This window comes from Heloderma suspectum, chromosome 1, assembly GCF_057233095.1.
Source record: "Heloderma suspectum isolate Gila_16-S chromosome 1, 16-S_ref, whole genome shotgun sequence".
In the NCBI taxonomy this organism is placed as follows: domain Eukaryota; kingdom Metazoa; phylum Chordata; class Lepidosauria; order Squamata; family Helodermatidae; genus Heloderma; species Heloderma suspectum.
Genome location: NC_139458.1, coordinates 364,203,924 through 364,217,598, shown reverse-complemented (window position 1 = coordinate 364,217,598; position 13,675 = coordinate 364,203,924). Strand labels below are relative to the sequence as shown.

At 41.6% G+C, this 13,675-nt stretch overlaps 1 protein-coding gene across 3 annotated transcripts in view; it reads left to right on the top strand.

Annotated features, from left to right (window-relative positions):
• EGLN1 (egl-9 family hypoxia inducible factor 1) overlaps positions 1-8,785 on the top strand; it is a 52,716-nt gene extending 43,931 nt beyond the window's left edge. The window contains exons 4-5 of one of the 3 annotated variants that reach the window (XM_084828130.1): positions 1,249-1,316; positions 5,316-8,785. In XM_084828130.1, the coding sequence (XP_084684256.1) occupies positions 1,249-1,316; positions 5,316-5,380 (133 nt within the window). In that variant the 3' untranslated portion in view covers positions 5,381-8,785. Of the gene's footprint in view, positions 1-1,248; positions 2,156-5,315 lie in introns of those variants that run through there. The other 2 variants (XM_084828131.1, XM_084828129.1) reach the window with 2 other exon arrangements.
• Positions 8,786-13,675: the final 4,890 nt, after the last annotated feature.

The following is a 13,675-nucleotide window of genomic DNA, read 5'->3' as shown; positions in this document are numbered from 1 at the left end:
TTTTTGGTATTGAACAATTGTTAAGTTTTGAAACCTGATAATTAACATTCTCTCTAAGTAAAGGGGAGTGGTGCCATCTGCTTTGCTGATACCATGCATATAGAAAATAGTAATTATAAGTAGGCCCTTCAACAAAATGTTGTGCTATGTCTCCAGTGTGGCCCACCCTATTTAGTTGGTTTCCCTCCTCCTTCTGGTGCATGTTGTAACTCCTAGGCCACCTTCAACTCCCATTCTTCTTATTTGGGGTGCAATCTTATCTTGCCTAAAACAACAGTTAAATGGCCCTCTGTGTGTTCCTAGTCAGTAAAACTAAAGAGTGAGATCTTCATTTGGCACTTCAGTGAGCAGGCCCCATATCAACCTCATTGAGCAGATGCATTTCTGCTGATGCTTTGTGCATGTGTGCACATGCACACCCCACCACCTCCTCTCTGTTCCCCCAGTGCCACACCACAGACAGGGTTTTCCTGTGGTCTTCCTCCCTAAACACACAGCCAGAGACAGCACAGTTTTGAAGAATGAAGCTTTCATGTGCCCAGGTCAGAACTCAAGGAAACAGTCATGGACATCATGCATGCACATTCCTCTTCTGACTTGGGGCAGGGGGGATTTGCACAGTTTGTGGTGGGTTCCTTCTTCAATGTTTTGCACTAATGCATACCTCCAGTTTGCAGAAACAGTTGGATCTTGGGTTAATTCTGGGTTCTTCAACTCCTAAACAACCCAGAGTGCCTGGGTTCAGATGTCACAAGACCAACCTAAAATCGAGCAATCTTAGGTTGCAAAATGAAAGCAGAAGTGAGGAACGCATTGGACGCAGCATGCTTGCTCTCTCCTGCTTGTGTCCATGATTAAGTATTGCACGATTTGCCATTATGTGCAAAACAGTTCTAATATGATTAAGTCTGGATCTAACCCAAGGACTCGCATCTCAATGATAGGAACTGCTGCTTCCTTTTTAAAATCTGGACATAATTGTGTGTAGGGTTTTCTACTAGGTGAAATCATAGTATCCTTAATAATAATGATGGCAACAACAACAAAATAAGGAACAGGGACCTCTAAAGTGTCATGGAATGTCTTTGCATGGTGCCCATAGGCACCATACTGGAAAAGGAAGCACTACACAAACTGCTAGGTAGGCATAATATTGTTATCAAGTACACCTTGAAGAAAGAATCTCAATGCTGAAAAGGTATTTTTAATATAGCGTGCTACTGCTTCATCTTTTTTATTCTTTTAAAGGTACGCAATAACAGTGTGGTATTTTGATGCAGATGAAAGAGCCCGCGCTAAAGTGAAATACTTAACAGGTAAACTGGTTTTCTGTGTGTTTACCTGTTCTCTCTTCCTAAAAAGTTATATTTTATGCACGGCTAAGAAGTTAACTGACAACAGCACCTTCTGAGTACACTGGCATTAATCGCTGTGGTTCATAAATGAACTTGAATAGAACGTAAACCTTGAGTAGTAAATTGGAAATAGCCTTAAGTTCATTTTATTTCCTGCACCGCCCCTAGTAGTACAGTGGCTTTCTACATTCCCTGTTATTTGATCCTAGTACAGTCGTAGCACTCTAGATTGTGTTTAAAGATTGTAATTAATTAGATTTATAACTGTGATCTAGAACAAATGAATTGTTGAACAGATTTTTGGAAATATGCTAGTTTCCTTGGCATTAAAAAAGCCCAACTATGTCCACTGAGAAAAACAGAGATATAGTTGCTTACAACTGGACTAGCCTGGTGCAGGACGTCTTTGATAAGCATGCTAGAAATTAGTTACAAACTGAACTTTGTCATTTAAAAGTGTGGAGAGAGGATGGGGTATATAATGGGCAGGATTATTAGAGTGGAACTATTTTCTCCTTTGGATTTGACTTGTGGCATACTTGCCAAAAAGATCGACCATCCATTCGGGTACACTCCGCCAGGAATATTGGAATTTTGCTTTGTGGCTATTATTGTGATAGAGAACACACAGGATGGATTGAGTCATTTTCATACTTCTACCTTGCCTGCTGCCTATCTGATGATCAGTAGTACTGTCAGAATTAAGTGCACTGATCACCTTCTATACATTGTTTCTACTAACTGTGGCATTAATGTTTTGCCATTCAAAGTGTCCTGATACTAAGTAATGCTTTTGTCAAGTTGTCAAAAGAAAAAATAATTAATTTGTAAGGAGTAATATTAGACATAAATTTCCATGTTGCGGAGGTGCTATGTGAACAAACAAAATAGATTCTGACGCACTCTGCATGATAAAAATGCTGTGTATAATGTGAAAAAGTGCCTTGTCAACATCAGTGGGTTGGAACCAGCTTCTTTTTCACTGGCAGGAGTATTCCACGAGTGGAGTCCCACTCTGAACGCTCCCACCAGTGGAAAGCAGAGACCTTCTGTCCGCAGGAGGCTTTTATTTGATCCAACCCTTTGAGTTCCTTATTTAACTTGTATGTATGGTTGCAACAGCTGAGGTAGTAATTGTCATATTAAATATTTTAGAAGGTATTACTACCCTTACCTGGGCATCTAAAAGTCTTTGCATTCTTAAAGATGGTGAGGTGTATTAACTTGTATGATTCACTTGTATGAATCCAGCCTGTAGTGGTTAACAAACACATTAAGCCACCCTGCAAATAAGTAAGGGTGGGTAGGTTGTTCAGAGAACCACCCACAATATGCCTGACAGACCGAGTTTGCCACGGCTTATTCTCCCTCTCAGTTCTTCAACCGGCTCCAGCTTATATCCCAGGTGCCTTTGTGGCAGAACCTGTTTTATCTTATGGATCAGTAACTGGTTAAAGAACAGAAAGCAGAGAGAAGGAATAAATGGTAAATTCTCCCAATGGAGCGATTCAAACAGTGGGGTCTCACAGGGATCTGTATTAGAACCAATGCTTTTCAATTTATTCGTAAATTATCTAGAATTAAGAGTGAGCAGTGAAGTGGCCAAGTTTGCTGATGACACCAAATTATTTAGGGTGGTCAAAACAAAAAGGGATTGTGAAGAGCTCCAAAAGGATCTCTCCAAACTGGGAAAATGGGCATCCAAATGGCCAGTGTGGTTCAGTGTAAGCAAGTGTAAAGTGAGGCACATTGGGGCAAAAAATCAACTTCAAGTATAACCTGATGGGATCTGAGCTAGCGGTGACTGACCAAGAAAGAGATCTTGGGGTTGTGGTGGACAGTTCGATGAAAATGTCAACCCACTGTGCGGCTGCTGTAAAAAAATGCAAACTCCATGTTAAGCATAATTAGAAAAGGAATTGAGAATAAAACTGGCAATATAATGCTGCCCTTATGCAAACCTGTGGTGCAACCACACTTGGAATACTGTGTACAGTTCTGGTCACCACACCTAAAAAAATATATTGGAGAGCTGGAAAAACTGCATAAAAGTGCAACTAAAATGATCAAGGGCAAGGGGCTGGAGCATCTCCCCTAAGAGGGAAGGTTACAACAGCTGGGATTGTTTAGCTTGGAAAGAAGGAGGGTAAGAGGAAACATGATAGAGGTGTACAAAATTATGTATGGTGTAGCAAATGTGGATAGGGAGACTTTTTTCTCCGTCTTACATCATACTAGAACTTGAGATCATCCCATAAAACTGAATGGTGGAAGATTCAGGACAGATAAGAGGAAGTACTTCTTCACACAGCGCATAGTCAAACTATGGAATTCGCTACCTCAAGATGTAGTGATGGCCACTAACTTGGATGGCTCTAAAGTGGGGTTAGACAAATTCCTGGAGGAGAAGGCTGTCAATGGCTACTAGTCCTGATTGCTATATGCTACCTCTAGTATCAGAGGCCGTATGCCTATATGCACCAGTTGCTGGGGAACATGCACAGGACGGTGCTGATGCACTCGTGTCCTGCTTGTGGGTTCCTGCTCAACAACTGGTTGGCCACTGTGTAAACAGAATGCTGGACTAGATGGACCCTTGGTCTGATCCAGCATGGCTCTTCTTATGTTCTTATGCCTCCTTGTTCTGGCTCCCGCTCTGCTACCCCTTGTCGTTCGAAGTGGAGAATGCAACATACATGGAAATTAACAAGGATAGATAGGCTAATTTGCGCCCAGTTGCCTAGGATCGGGGAAAATAATTCTAAGGGAGAGGAGGAACTCATTTGCACACTTGAGAAGTACAGAAAAAGGGGGGAAATGTGAGACCTGTCAGTGCACCAAAAGGGGGAGGGGGGACAATATCTCCCACTTGGTAATGAAATCCTCTTGCTATTAAGTATTGAACTGATAGTTGTCAGTGTCTTCCCATTCAGCAGTCCCAAGCGAAACCAGAAAGGGGAGATACTGGCTTCCCCCTCTTTCTGCGGCTCCTTCTTGGAGGAGTTATTGCTGCAGTTGCTGTGCTTCAGGTGGGGGAGCCAATATTTCCCCTCTCTGGACTTGCTGAAGACTTTGGGAGGTATTGAATGGGAGGAGGACACTGATAAGTGTCACTTCAACACTTAATAAAGAGAGGATTTAATTGCCAAGTGGGAGATATTGTCCTCTCCCACCCCGCGCCTTTTGGTGCACCTACTGCTCTCACTTTGTTGCTCCTTTTGAAGGCTAAAACAGACAAGGAAATTGACAAGGCAAGGCTTACACCTATTAGACAGAACAAGAAAAAATAATAATTAAAAATGGCCCCAATTGCTTACTCCCAAGGCCTTGAACAACATGCTAACCCACACTGTGGGTTGTTGAATGCAGCATGCTTTCTGCAGGGTGGCTTGTTAACCTCTGCAAGGTGGCTTGTTATTTTCTCGAATATGCCACCTTTAGAACCCATGGTTTGTTGTTGGGTTGTTCATGATGGTTAACAAGCCACCCTGCAGAAAATGTGCTGCATTCAGATAGCACGATAACTCATGGTTCAGCAGCAACCCACACTCAGCCACTGAGTATGGGTGAGCATGTCATGTGAACCCAACCATTGGCTCTTGTAGGGTTCTGGGTGGCTTGTTACCAGTGGCAAGAAGCCACCTTGCCCAAGTTCTCATCACAAGCTGCCCCGCTGAGAGGAATTATGCTAATCCCCGCCCCTGCTCCCCAGCAGCACGCAACCAGAACACACAGCGGGGGAAATAAGCCAGCACGGCTTATTTCTCACTCCATGATCGTGTGAACGGGCCTTTTCTGTGTTTAATCTGAATTGAAACCAGCATTTTATGCTGAAGCTTTGTAACGTATGTTATTGTACTGTATTTAAATGTTTAGTAGCAAACATACAAATCAGTTCTAGAACATGTATTAGTATAATCTTTCCATGTTTATTAATCACGCCTCCCCTTTTTTCTGCAGGTGAAAAAGGTGTGAGGGTTGAACTTAATAAACCTTCCGATTCAAATGGAAAAGACCTTTTATAAAGCCTTTGATCTAGCATTTCCTTATGCTTCATCCTGGCTCTTCTCCTCCCATCCCCAAACATGTTGGCGCTGTCTATTAACTTTTGAATGTGAATAATGGGATAAAGGAAAATCAACTCCGAATCAACATTTGGAATAAACAAATAAATAATGGGTTTCAGTGTTGCATCAAATGGATTTCTAACTGCTGAAGCATTGTACTACATGATTGTGATTCCAATCCTGTGACTGCTTATGTGAAGATAAGCATTGAGAAGAAACCGCTTACACATAAAGTGCCCTACAGAGACGTTTTCTATCCTTCATATTTTGCCATTCAGTCATCTAGCTCAATGCTCTTCATCTCCCCCTTTTAAAAAATGTGGTGAAAGTTTGAATTTTAAACAAATTTTGTATAACCAGGTCCAGCTGATCAAAATTGAGCAAAACATTCTCCAAAATAGCTTTTATCTATTTTTGTAAATCTGCTGTTCACACTGTTATCCTACACTGCAAAACCTAATTTAAATAAGAATTGCCAGTAACTGATTATCATTTCGTCTTTTCATCTAAAGTCCAAAAAAGGAGCACTTTAATTACCATCTAAGAACCTGATTGTTTTTATGTTCATATCTTACACTAATTTGAATTTTTTAAAAAAAGATTGCTGCTGTATTGGGTCTCTGAAACTTTTTTTAAAACTGAAACAGATGCCTATCCTGCTGTCAATTACGTTCTTAAACTTGTGGTTTTATATGTTGAATTCAGAGAGCAAGCATTCTGTATCTATCTCATTTGGGTTTTCTAAGTGACTGGCACTAAATGAACTTGACGCTATCTATTCTGTCTTTGGTGTTGGAAACTGTGGGTGTGATCCACTGGGAGCTTCATCTGTGAAAGCAATTTGACAAGAATGAAAATCATTCAGGAGCACAGCTGTGTTCTTGTTCATCTCCTGCTTCTTTTAGTGGAGCTTGCGCAGATGAATTGCCAGGTGGGCTTTGCCCATAAGTACCATCAGATCCCTATAATATAAGGGCTTTTCTAAGCTTTTAGATGTACCAACACCCTTTCTACTACCTTGACGGGAGATCTCAGTCTTGACTCATTTTTAAAAGCTTACTTTCTGCCACTGTATGTAAGGTAATTCAACTTAAATCAGGGATGCTTACTCTTAAAGCAGTAGTATCCCTTCTCATTTGCAGTTTGGCCCCTTGGTCCTCTTTATATAGTGCCATAGGTGTGTAAATGCATTAAGACTGAAGTGCATCACTACAGGCTTAATATGTAAAGGTTTTCGTACTGCTGAGAAATTTTAGCATTGGCCTCAGATCAATATGAAGATGTTTTTGACAAGGAAGAAAACGTTTAAGGTGAGGAAGCAATAGAGAATATTCACTCAACCAGATACTTCGAAATGTTTGTTTTGAAGAGATGGGTGTGTGCTCAAAAGTAACCCCCTAAAGGGAAGCTTTTGCATTCTACCAGCCTTATAAACATGAGCCTTCCCACTTAAAAGTTCCATCATCTGTCCCTTGAGTCTCTCACTTAATCAAAATAATGTGAGTGTACAGAAATATTTCTGTATGTACAACATTGACAATTTTAGCATCTGTATAGTTTGTACTCTTATTAGAGACCTTTTCTATGGAAAGCTCAGTAATTTTTATTAAAAAAAAAAGCTTACTATTCATGTAAAACATGAAAAAATGGATTGTGTTTAGTGACAACTGACAGAAGGGGGGAAAGTCAATAGTGTGATGGCATACTAGGGGAACTTGTGACAAAAGTCTTGGGTTGTTTTTTACCCCACCCCACCCTACCCTACCCCCAAAAGAGTAGCTGTCAAAACTACTAACAGTTTGGTTCTTCTCTTCATCCTGGTAAATCAGAAGAAAACACATCTACTGTAAGTGCCTCTGCAAGCCTGACCAAGGTGTGTAAATCATCTTTACTGGTCTGCAGTGCAATGCACTGTCTTAGGCATAAGGAACACCATTTCTGACTTTTAACTGCTTTTGTATTCTGTTTAACGTGTTAGAAATGCAAGACAAGCCTTTACATTTTTGTTTGTCCCTCTGTTCAAAGTATCAATGTCTTACATTTGTGCTTGCTGGGGAGATATAAAATGTGCTTAAATCTCTCAATTTGTTACTTACAAAAGGTCACCAAACGGAGTCTTCTAATGTCCGTTTAGAAACTGTTCATATCAGTTAACTCTTCAGCCCTGGGCATCACCAAGCAGGAACCTGTTTCAGACTATTTTTAAACTGTCTTATCGCCTGTATATGTGTTTAGTCCTGGTTTAAAGATAAAGCTTCATAATGCTGTTTTTATTTCATGACATTAGCCAGCTGTAAAACACAAGACTTTTATCTAGCAGGCAAAGAAATTCAGGATTCATTTGCAGATTTCCTATAAAGTCATGTAACTTTTGAAAAGCAGTGTTCATTACTGAAAGAGCTCTCAAGTTGCTTGTAAAGCTAATCTAATTAAAAGATGTATAAAGGTTCTTGAAACAATGTGGTTATTTGTAATTATGTAACATTTTTAAAGCCTACTCCAGAGCAACTAATTAGTAATCTGATAAAGTGTGTGTCTGTCTGTTTTTAGCAGTCAGTGACATTGCAGCTGCAGTCAAGGGTCTCCTGTTAGCTTCATTTATAAACCCTGTTTTTAATTATCTAGCTGTGATTGTTTTTAAAGAAGAGGCTGAGGGCAAGGGTGGGGGAAGAAGACTGCCTGTTAGTAACTCAACACTACCATTGTAAACATTTTATCTCTGGTCACGTGGAAAGGGTACCTTGATGTTTTCTCTACTGCAAAGACAGTTCTTAAAAGTGGGGGCTTTAGATGGCAATTTAGAACACATCTATATAGACTGAGTTCAGAGCCTCAGAGGCATTGTTTCATACCAATGGATCCCTGTGGTACACATGGCAGGATACTTCTGCCTCTACTGATGTTCTTTAGTCCCTGCAGGTGAACAGTACAAGTTGTACATGCTGCATAGCTGCCTTCTCATGATGAGAGTAAGGAAAAGTTTTACCTGTAGAAGATGCTCTGAGGACTGACTTTTAACAACTACCTACAGAGCGCGCTCTCATTTTAAGATGTGTGCTGTTCCCTACTGCTTGATAGTAACAATGCTTAAGCAGAATCTGGTTCCCTGTGTCTCCCACAATTTTGTTTTTGGTGTTGATCATATTGGAACAGACTTCTAGCTTGCTACAAAAAATATAATTTCATAACCACCTTTCTACAATAAATACAGCAGCCTGTTTTCAAGCTAAATATTTTTAAAAGGTGAAAATCTATAAATATCTTTGAAGTCACATACCATTTCAAAAACTTTTCTAATTCATGTTCTGTTGTGCTTTACAATTTGTAATCTGTATTTGTGGGAAATGCTTGATCAATAATTATAAAAATATAAAATAAATTATAAAAACAGCAATGCTATAGTTCACTGAAAAATTCTAGCAGGTAAAAGCTTGAGGCTGCAATCCTATAAACTACTTAACCTGGAATAAGCCCCATTTGAATTTAATATGACTTACATGTGAGTGGAGATGTATGGGATTACTCTGTGAGTCTCCTAGCAGCTTTCCTGTCTGTAATAATATCCATTGCTTGGATTCAGATTGCCCCTTAAACAAGCAGAAGGAATTTCTGCTCCAATGATGCAAGATGCTGATTCCCCACCCCCCAGTTGCATTGCATGATGTTTGAAATGTTCCCCCCAAGTGTCAGGAACAGGTTTCTCGGGAATGTAAATGGCTACAGTAGGAAGGAGTACAGGGAAGCCATGTTGCATGAGTGGACACCACATGTCTTCTTGGAATCTGTATCTTAGCATAGCATAATCTAAAGCACAAAAAGTGCTTTTGATGTTTATGAAATTGTTCAAAGATTTCTTACAAGTCAAAATCCTCAGTATTCTCTTCTTGGTGGGAAGAGGCACCCAAGAATTGTATAACCCCCTTTCACCACCCAGGAAGGGAGGGCTCACATGACTAGTGATCTTAAAGATGTCCTTGGCTTCCAGCTTCCTTCCCTGTCATTGCCAAGGACAGTCTAGGGGCTCTTCCTTTTTCAGTGTTGTTACTGTGTTTTCTGACCTCAGTCTTCTTCAGCCTCTCTTTTTTTAAAAAAACACTTTACCCTTCCTCTGACCTCACAGCTGTGGTGGGGAAGGATTCCTTTGCTGTTTCAGCCTGCAAAGCTGAAGAAGATACCAGTCACGCATGTAAGACTTGATTTCAAACTGCCTTCCTGTGCAGCCCACCTCCACCCAAGAGCTCAAAGTGTGCAGTCCATCCCAACCTCACCCTCAGAATTTTGATCGGGGGGCAATAGTACAGCCCAAGTACTAAATTACTTTGGGGGCCTGGTAGCGCCACCCATAACAATTCTGTGGAGAAGTCTGGTCCTCTTAAATTTTCTAGTTTATTTACATCCGTCCTTGTCCTGATTCCACCAGGTTTCTGTTACAGCCGCTATATCAATGTTTTTCTTGGAGCCAAGCACCCTGGTTTCTTCTTCTAGCATTAGCAAATAAAACCTATACCATGGGCAGTATCCAGTACTGTCACTGTGCCTCTGCTGTTTTTGTTGCACCAGTGGGACTAATTTTTAGCCCAACAGGAAGCTAGCAGAAATGCACCAAAACACTCATTTCCAGGAGAGGGCAGTGGAGCTCCCTTCTGCTAGGTCCACTGACCTGTTCCATTCCAGAAACTAGTATTTCAGCTCATACCCAGTTTTTTAAGGACGCACTAGCACTGGTCCCTTCTGGCATGCAGACCCCATTGGATGCTGCCCCATATGCCCCTCCACAAATGCCTTTGAGTATGTGCCTTTCCTCTAAGGCCCTCTGGTCTCTTGGATCAATTGTCACATCCTCCTTGTAAGCTTTCTGCCACGCCCCACTTGGATGTCCTGGAACACTTACACCCTTATCCTTAGGGAAGACTTGGCTCAAACTAGATGCTCCCTAGCTGCTGTTGGCTTTCCTCCAGGAGTTAGTTTAAAAGCTGCTTTGCAACCTTTTTGATATTAAGCACCAGTATTCTGGTTCCAGTTCAAGTGGAGCCCACGCCCTTGTGCAGGCTCAGTTTGTCTGAAAATTTTCTCCAGCACCTAACAAATCTAGACCCCTCTTCCTGATACTACTGTCTCATCCATGTGTTGTGAACCCTCAGCTATGCCTATCTAATTGGCCCTGAGTGTGGAACAGGTAACATTTCTGAGAATATTTCCTGGATTTCAACATCCTACTTAGCAAATTTTGCTTCCATTTCCCAAAGTTCTTAGTGCCGACATACAACATGACTGCTAATTCCTTCCCTGCGGTAACTACCAACCTATCTAGAGGTTGCATCATGTCCATTTGCGGCTGGCAGGCAAGTCATGCAGTCAACATGATTATTCCTGTGGTGAGAAGAATGGATCCCTCCTAAAGGATCATTTCCCTCTTCCTTGGAACAGTGCCTGACTTTCCTGAGTCCTTCCTTGTCCATGGTAGCAGAGGAGCTGTCCAGGACGGCCTCTACCACATACTTGATTGTCTCATCAGCACACACCTCTGCTTCTCTCAGCATTTCCAGGGCAGCCTCAAGGGAACAGGTTTGTTATTGTGCAATAACTAGGAGGTTATTGCTCATAGATCATAGAATCATAGACTTGGAAGGGGCCTGCAAGACCATCAAGTCCAACCCCCTGCTCAATACAGGAAGCCTAATTCCCAGGCGGTCTCCCATCTAAGTACTAGCCAGGGCTGACCCTGCCCACAATTTTTGTTCCACAGGCAGAATGGAAGTGCATACAGGAAGATGTGGCAGTATAGTGACTGTTCTTCAGACTAGGACCAACAGGATGGCGAGGAGCTGTATAATAAAGATCTTTGTCTTGATTAAGTTGGGCCAGTCTGAGACAACTGACACTATTTTTTCTTCACAAAACATCTACTGATCCCTGCATGTCCTGCAGCAGGCCCCCTCTCATATACTCTTTGTGACTATATATGGGCCTACTTGGTTTTAAAATGTGCCTATTTTAGATTTAATTATTTTCCTCGTTGTTGTTGTTGTTGATTCAGTCAGTCGCTTCCGACTCTTCGTGACTTCATGGACCAGCCCACGCCAGAGCTTCCTGTTGGCCATCACCACCCCCAGCTCCCCCAAGGTCGAGTCTGTCACCTCCAGAATATCATCCATCCATCTTGCCCTTGGTCGGCCCCTCTTCCTTTTGCCTTCCACTTCCCCTAGCATCAGCATCTTCTCCAGGGTGTCCTGTCTTCTCATTATGTGGCCAAAGGACTTCAGTTTTGCCTTTAATATCATTCCCTCAAGTGAGCAGTCTGGCTTTATTTCCTGGAGTATGGACTGGTTTGATCTTCTTGCAGTCCAAGGCACTCTCAGAATTTTCCTCCCGCGCCACAGTTCAAAAGCATTTATCTTTCTTCGCTCAGCCTTCCTTATGGTCCAGCTCTCGCAGCCATAGGTTACTATGGGGAATACCATTGTTTTAACTATGCGGACCTATTTTCCTCATAGGGAGCAAGTAAACCCATTTGGTATTTTTTAAAATGGATTATGGAGAAATAAATTAAGGTTAACAGACGTGTAAGAGAAATACATTGTTTTAGACTGCTGCAACTCTGTACTATAGTAGTTTATTTTCTCCTAGCAGTCCTACACTTCCTATTGACCCAGAATGAAGAAGGGGAAATGAAAATGACGAAATGTGTTTAGCTTCTGACTCTTTATCAGTCTACCAATTTGATAGTGAAATGGGAACATCCAAAAAAGAAGATGGTTGATTCTGCATAGACTGCCTAGGTATATTAGTTTGTAACATCAAAATTTTAAAAAATGGAACAACCGAACAAGTTCAGTGATTTACAAAACCTAGAAAATGTTGAGTGTGTGGGTTGAAAACAAAACAGGGAAAGTGAGTGGGAGGGGAATTGTGCTGCTTGAAAACTTACAGTATAAGGTTTCAGAAGCCTGAAGGGGGGATTCGCGGGGGGGGGGAGAGTATATTCAGTCCCCTCTATTGTGTAGCAATGAAATGCTCACATTTGGGTTTGCAGCCATCCCTGATCCTTTTAGCAGCAGACAAAGGTTTTAGAAGGGTAGGAAAGGAAAGTTATAAATTTTCCATTCCTGTACCTCTTTCCCTGGAAGCTTTAAAGACCATTGCAAGGCTGTTCTAGGCTGGCTGGAGCATAGAACAGAAGTACGCTGGTTGAGGATGGGGGATACACTACAACATCTAGTTGCAGGTTGCCACTTGTTCCTTCTATTATTTAACTCAAGTGATCCAGTGCCTATCATCTGGGCAGTGAATGTGGCCACTCACACACAAGATAGCATAACTAAATCCTAGGATATGATACACTGTTTATTATATCATGAAATGAGGATTAGCCGCACATCCTCCCACCCTAATCCTCCCCTCCTTGCAGTTAAGGATAGTATAAGCTTTTGATACTGACCCCTTTGAATCTGAGCCATGGAGATTATTTATTAGGATTGGAAGGAAAGCATTTCTTGCCATTCTAAATAATCAAGCTCTGGGACTCTCTCAGCTGCAAAGGGCTCAGAAGCTTTAACAGCTTAAAAGTATCCTGAAAATGACAGTGCAAATGGGCTGGGGGAGGCATACTAAGCACTCATCCCTTGACCCTAATTTTCATGTCCAAATTCCTTTACACCATTGGGAGGGAAAGGTAAAAATACCTCCACCCCCAAATTGTGCTGCTCATGTTACCAGCAAGGTAGCTTCCTGCCTACCTTGCCCCAACATGCAGCAGTCAGAGATCTGATCTCACATTACAGCCCTATAGAATGGGTAGGAATATCACACTCATTTACTACACACACAACTTGTAACTCCCTCATGCAAAAGACTGGGCGGCTAACTGCAATGACATTCCTTTCAGCAGTTCTGAGGTGAAATACGTAGTATCATCCCCACACTGCATGCCCTGTTTTCTCCTCCCCCTGCCAACACACTATTACATTACATGTTGCTGAAAGGCTGTTCCCTGCTTACTGTATACTGTAGTAGAGGGGGGGGGCGGGGGAGAGAACCTAGTGCACACATGCATATGCTGAAAAGTTTTTTAAAATATGCATCTTCAAATTCCCCTCAAAAGGCAAAACAGAGGCAGTAATTTACCAGGAATAAGTACTAGAAAACATGGAAAGTTGGAGTTTAAACTTGTAAAAAATTCACTGGACATGTCCAGGAAACATGTAGCAAGAGCTTTGTTTTTTCTTGAATGCGTTTTTTTTTTTTTTTAACTTG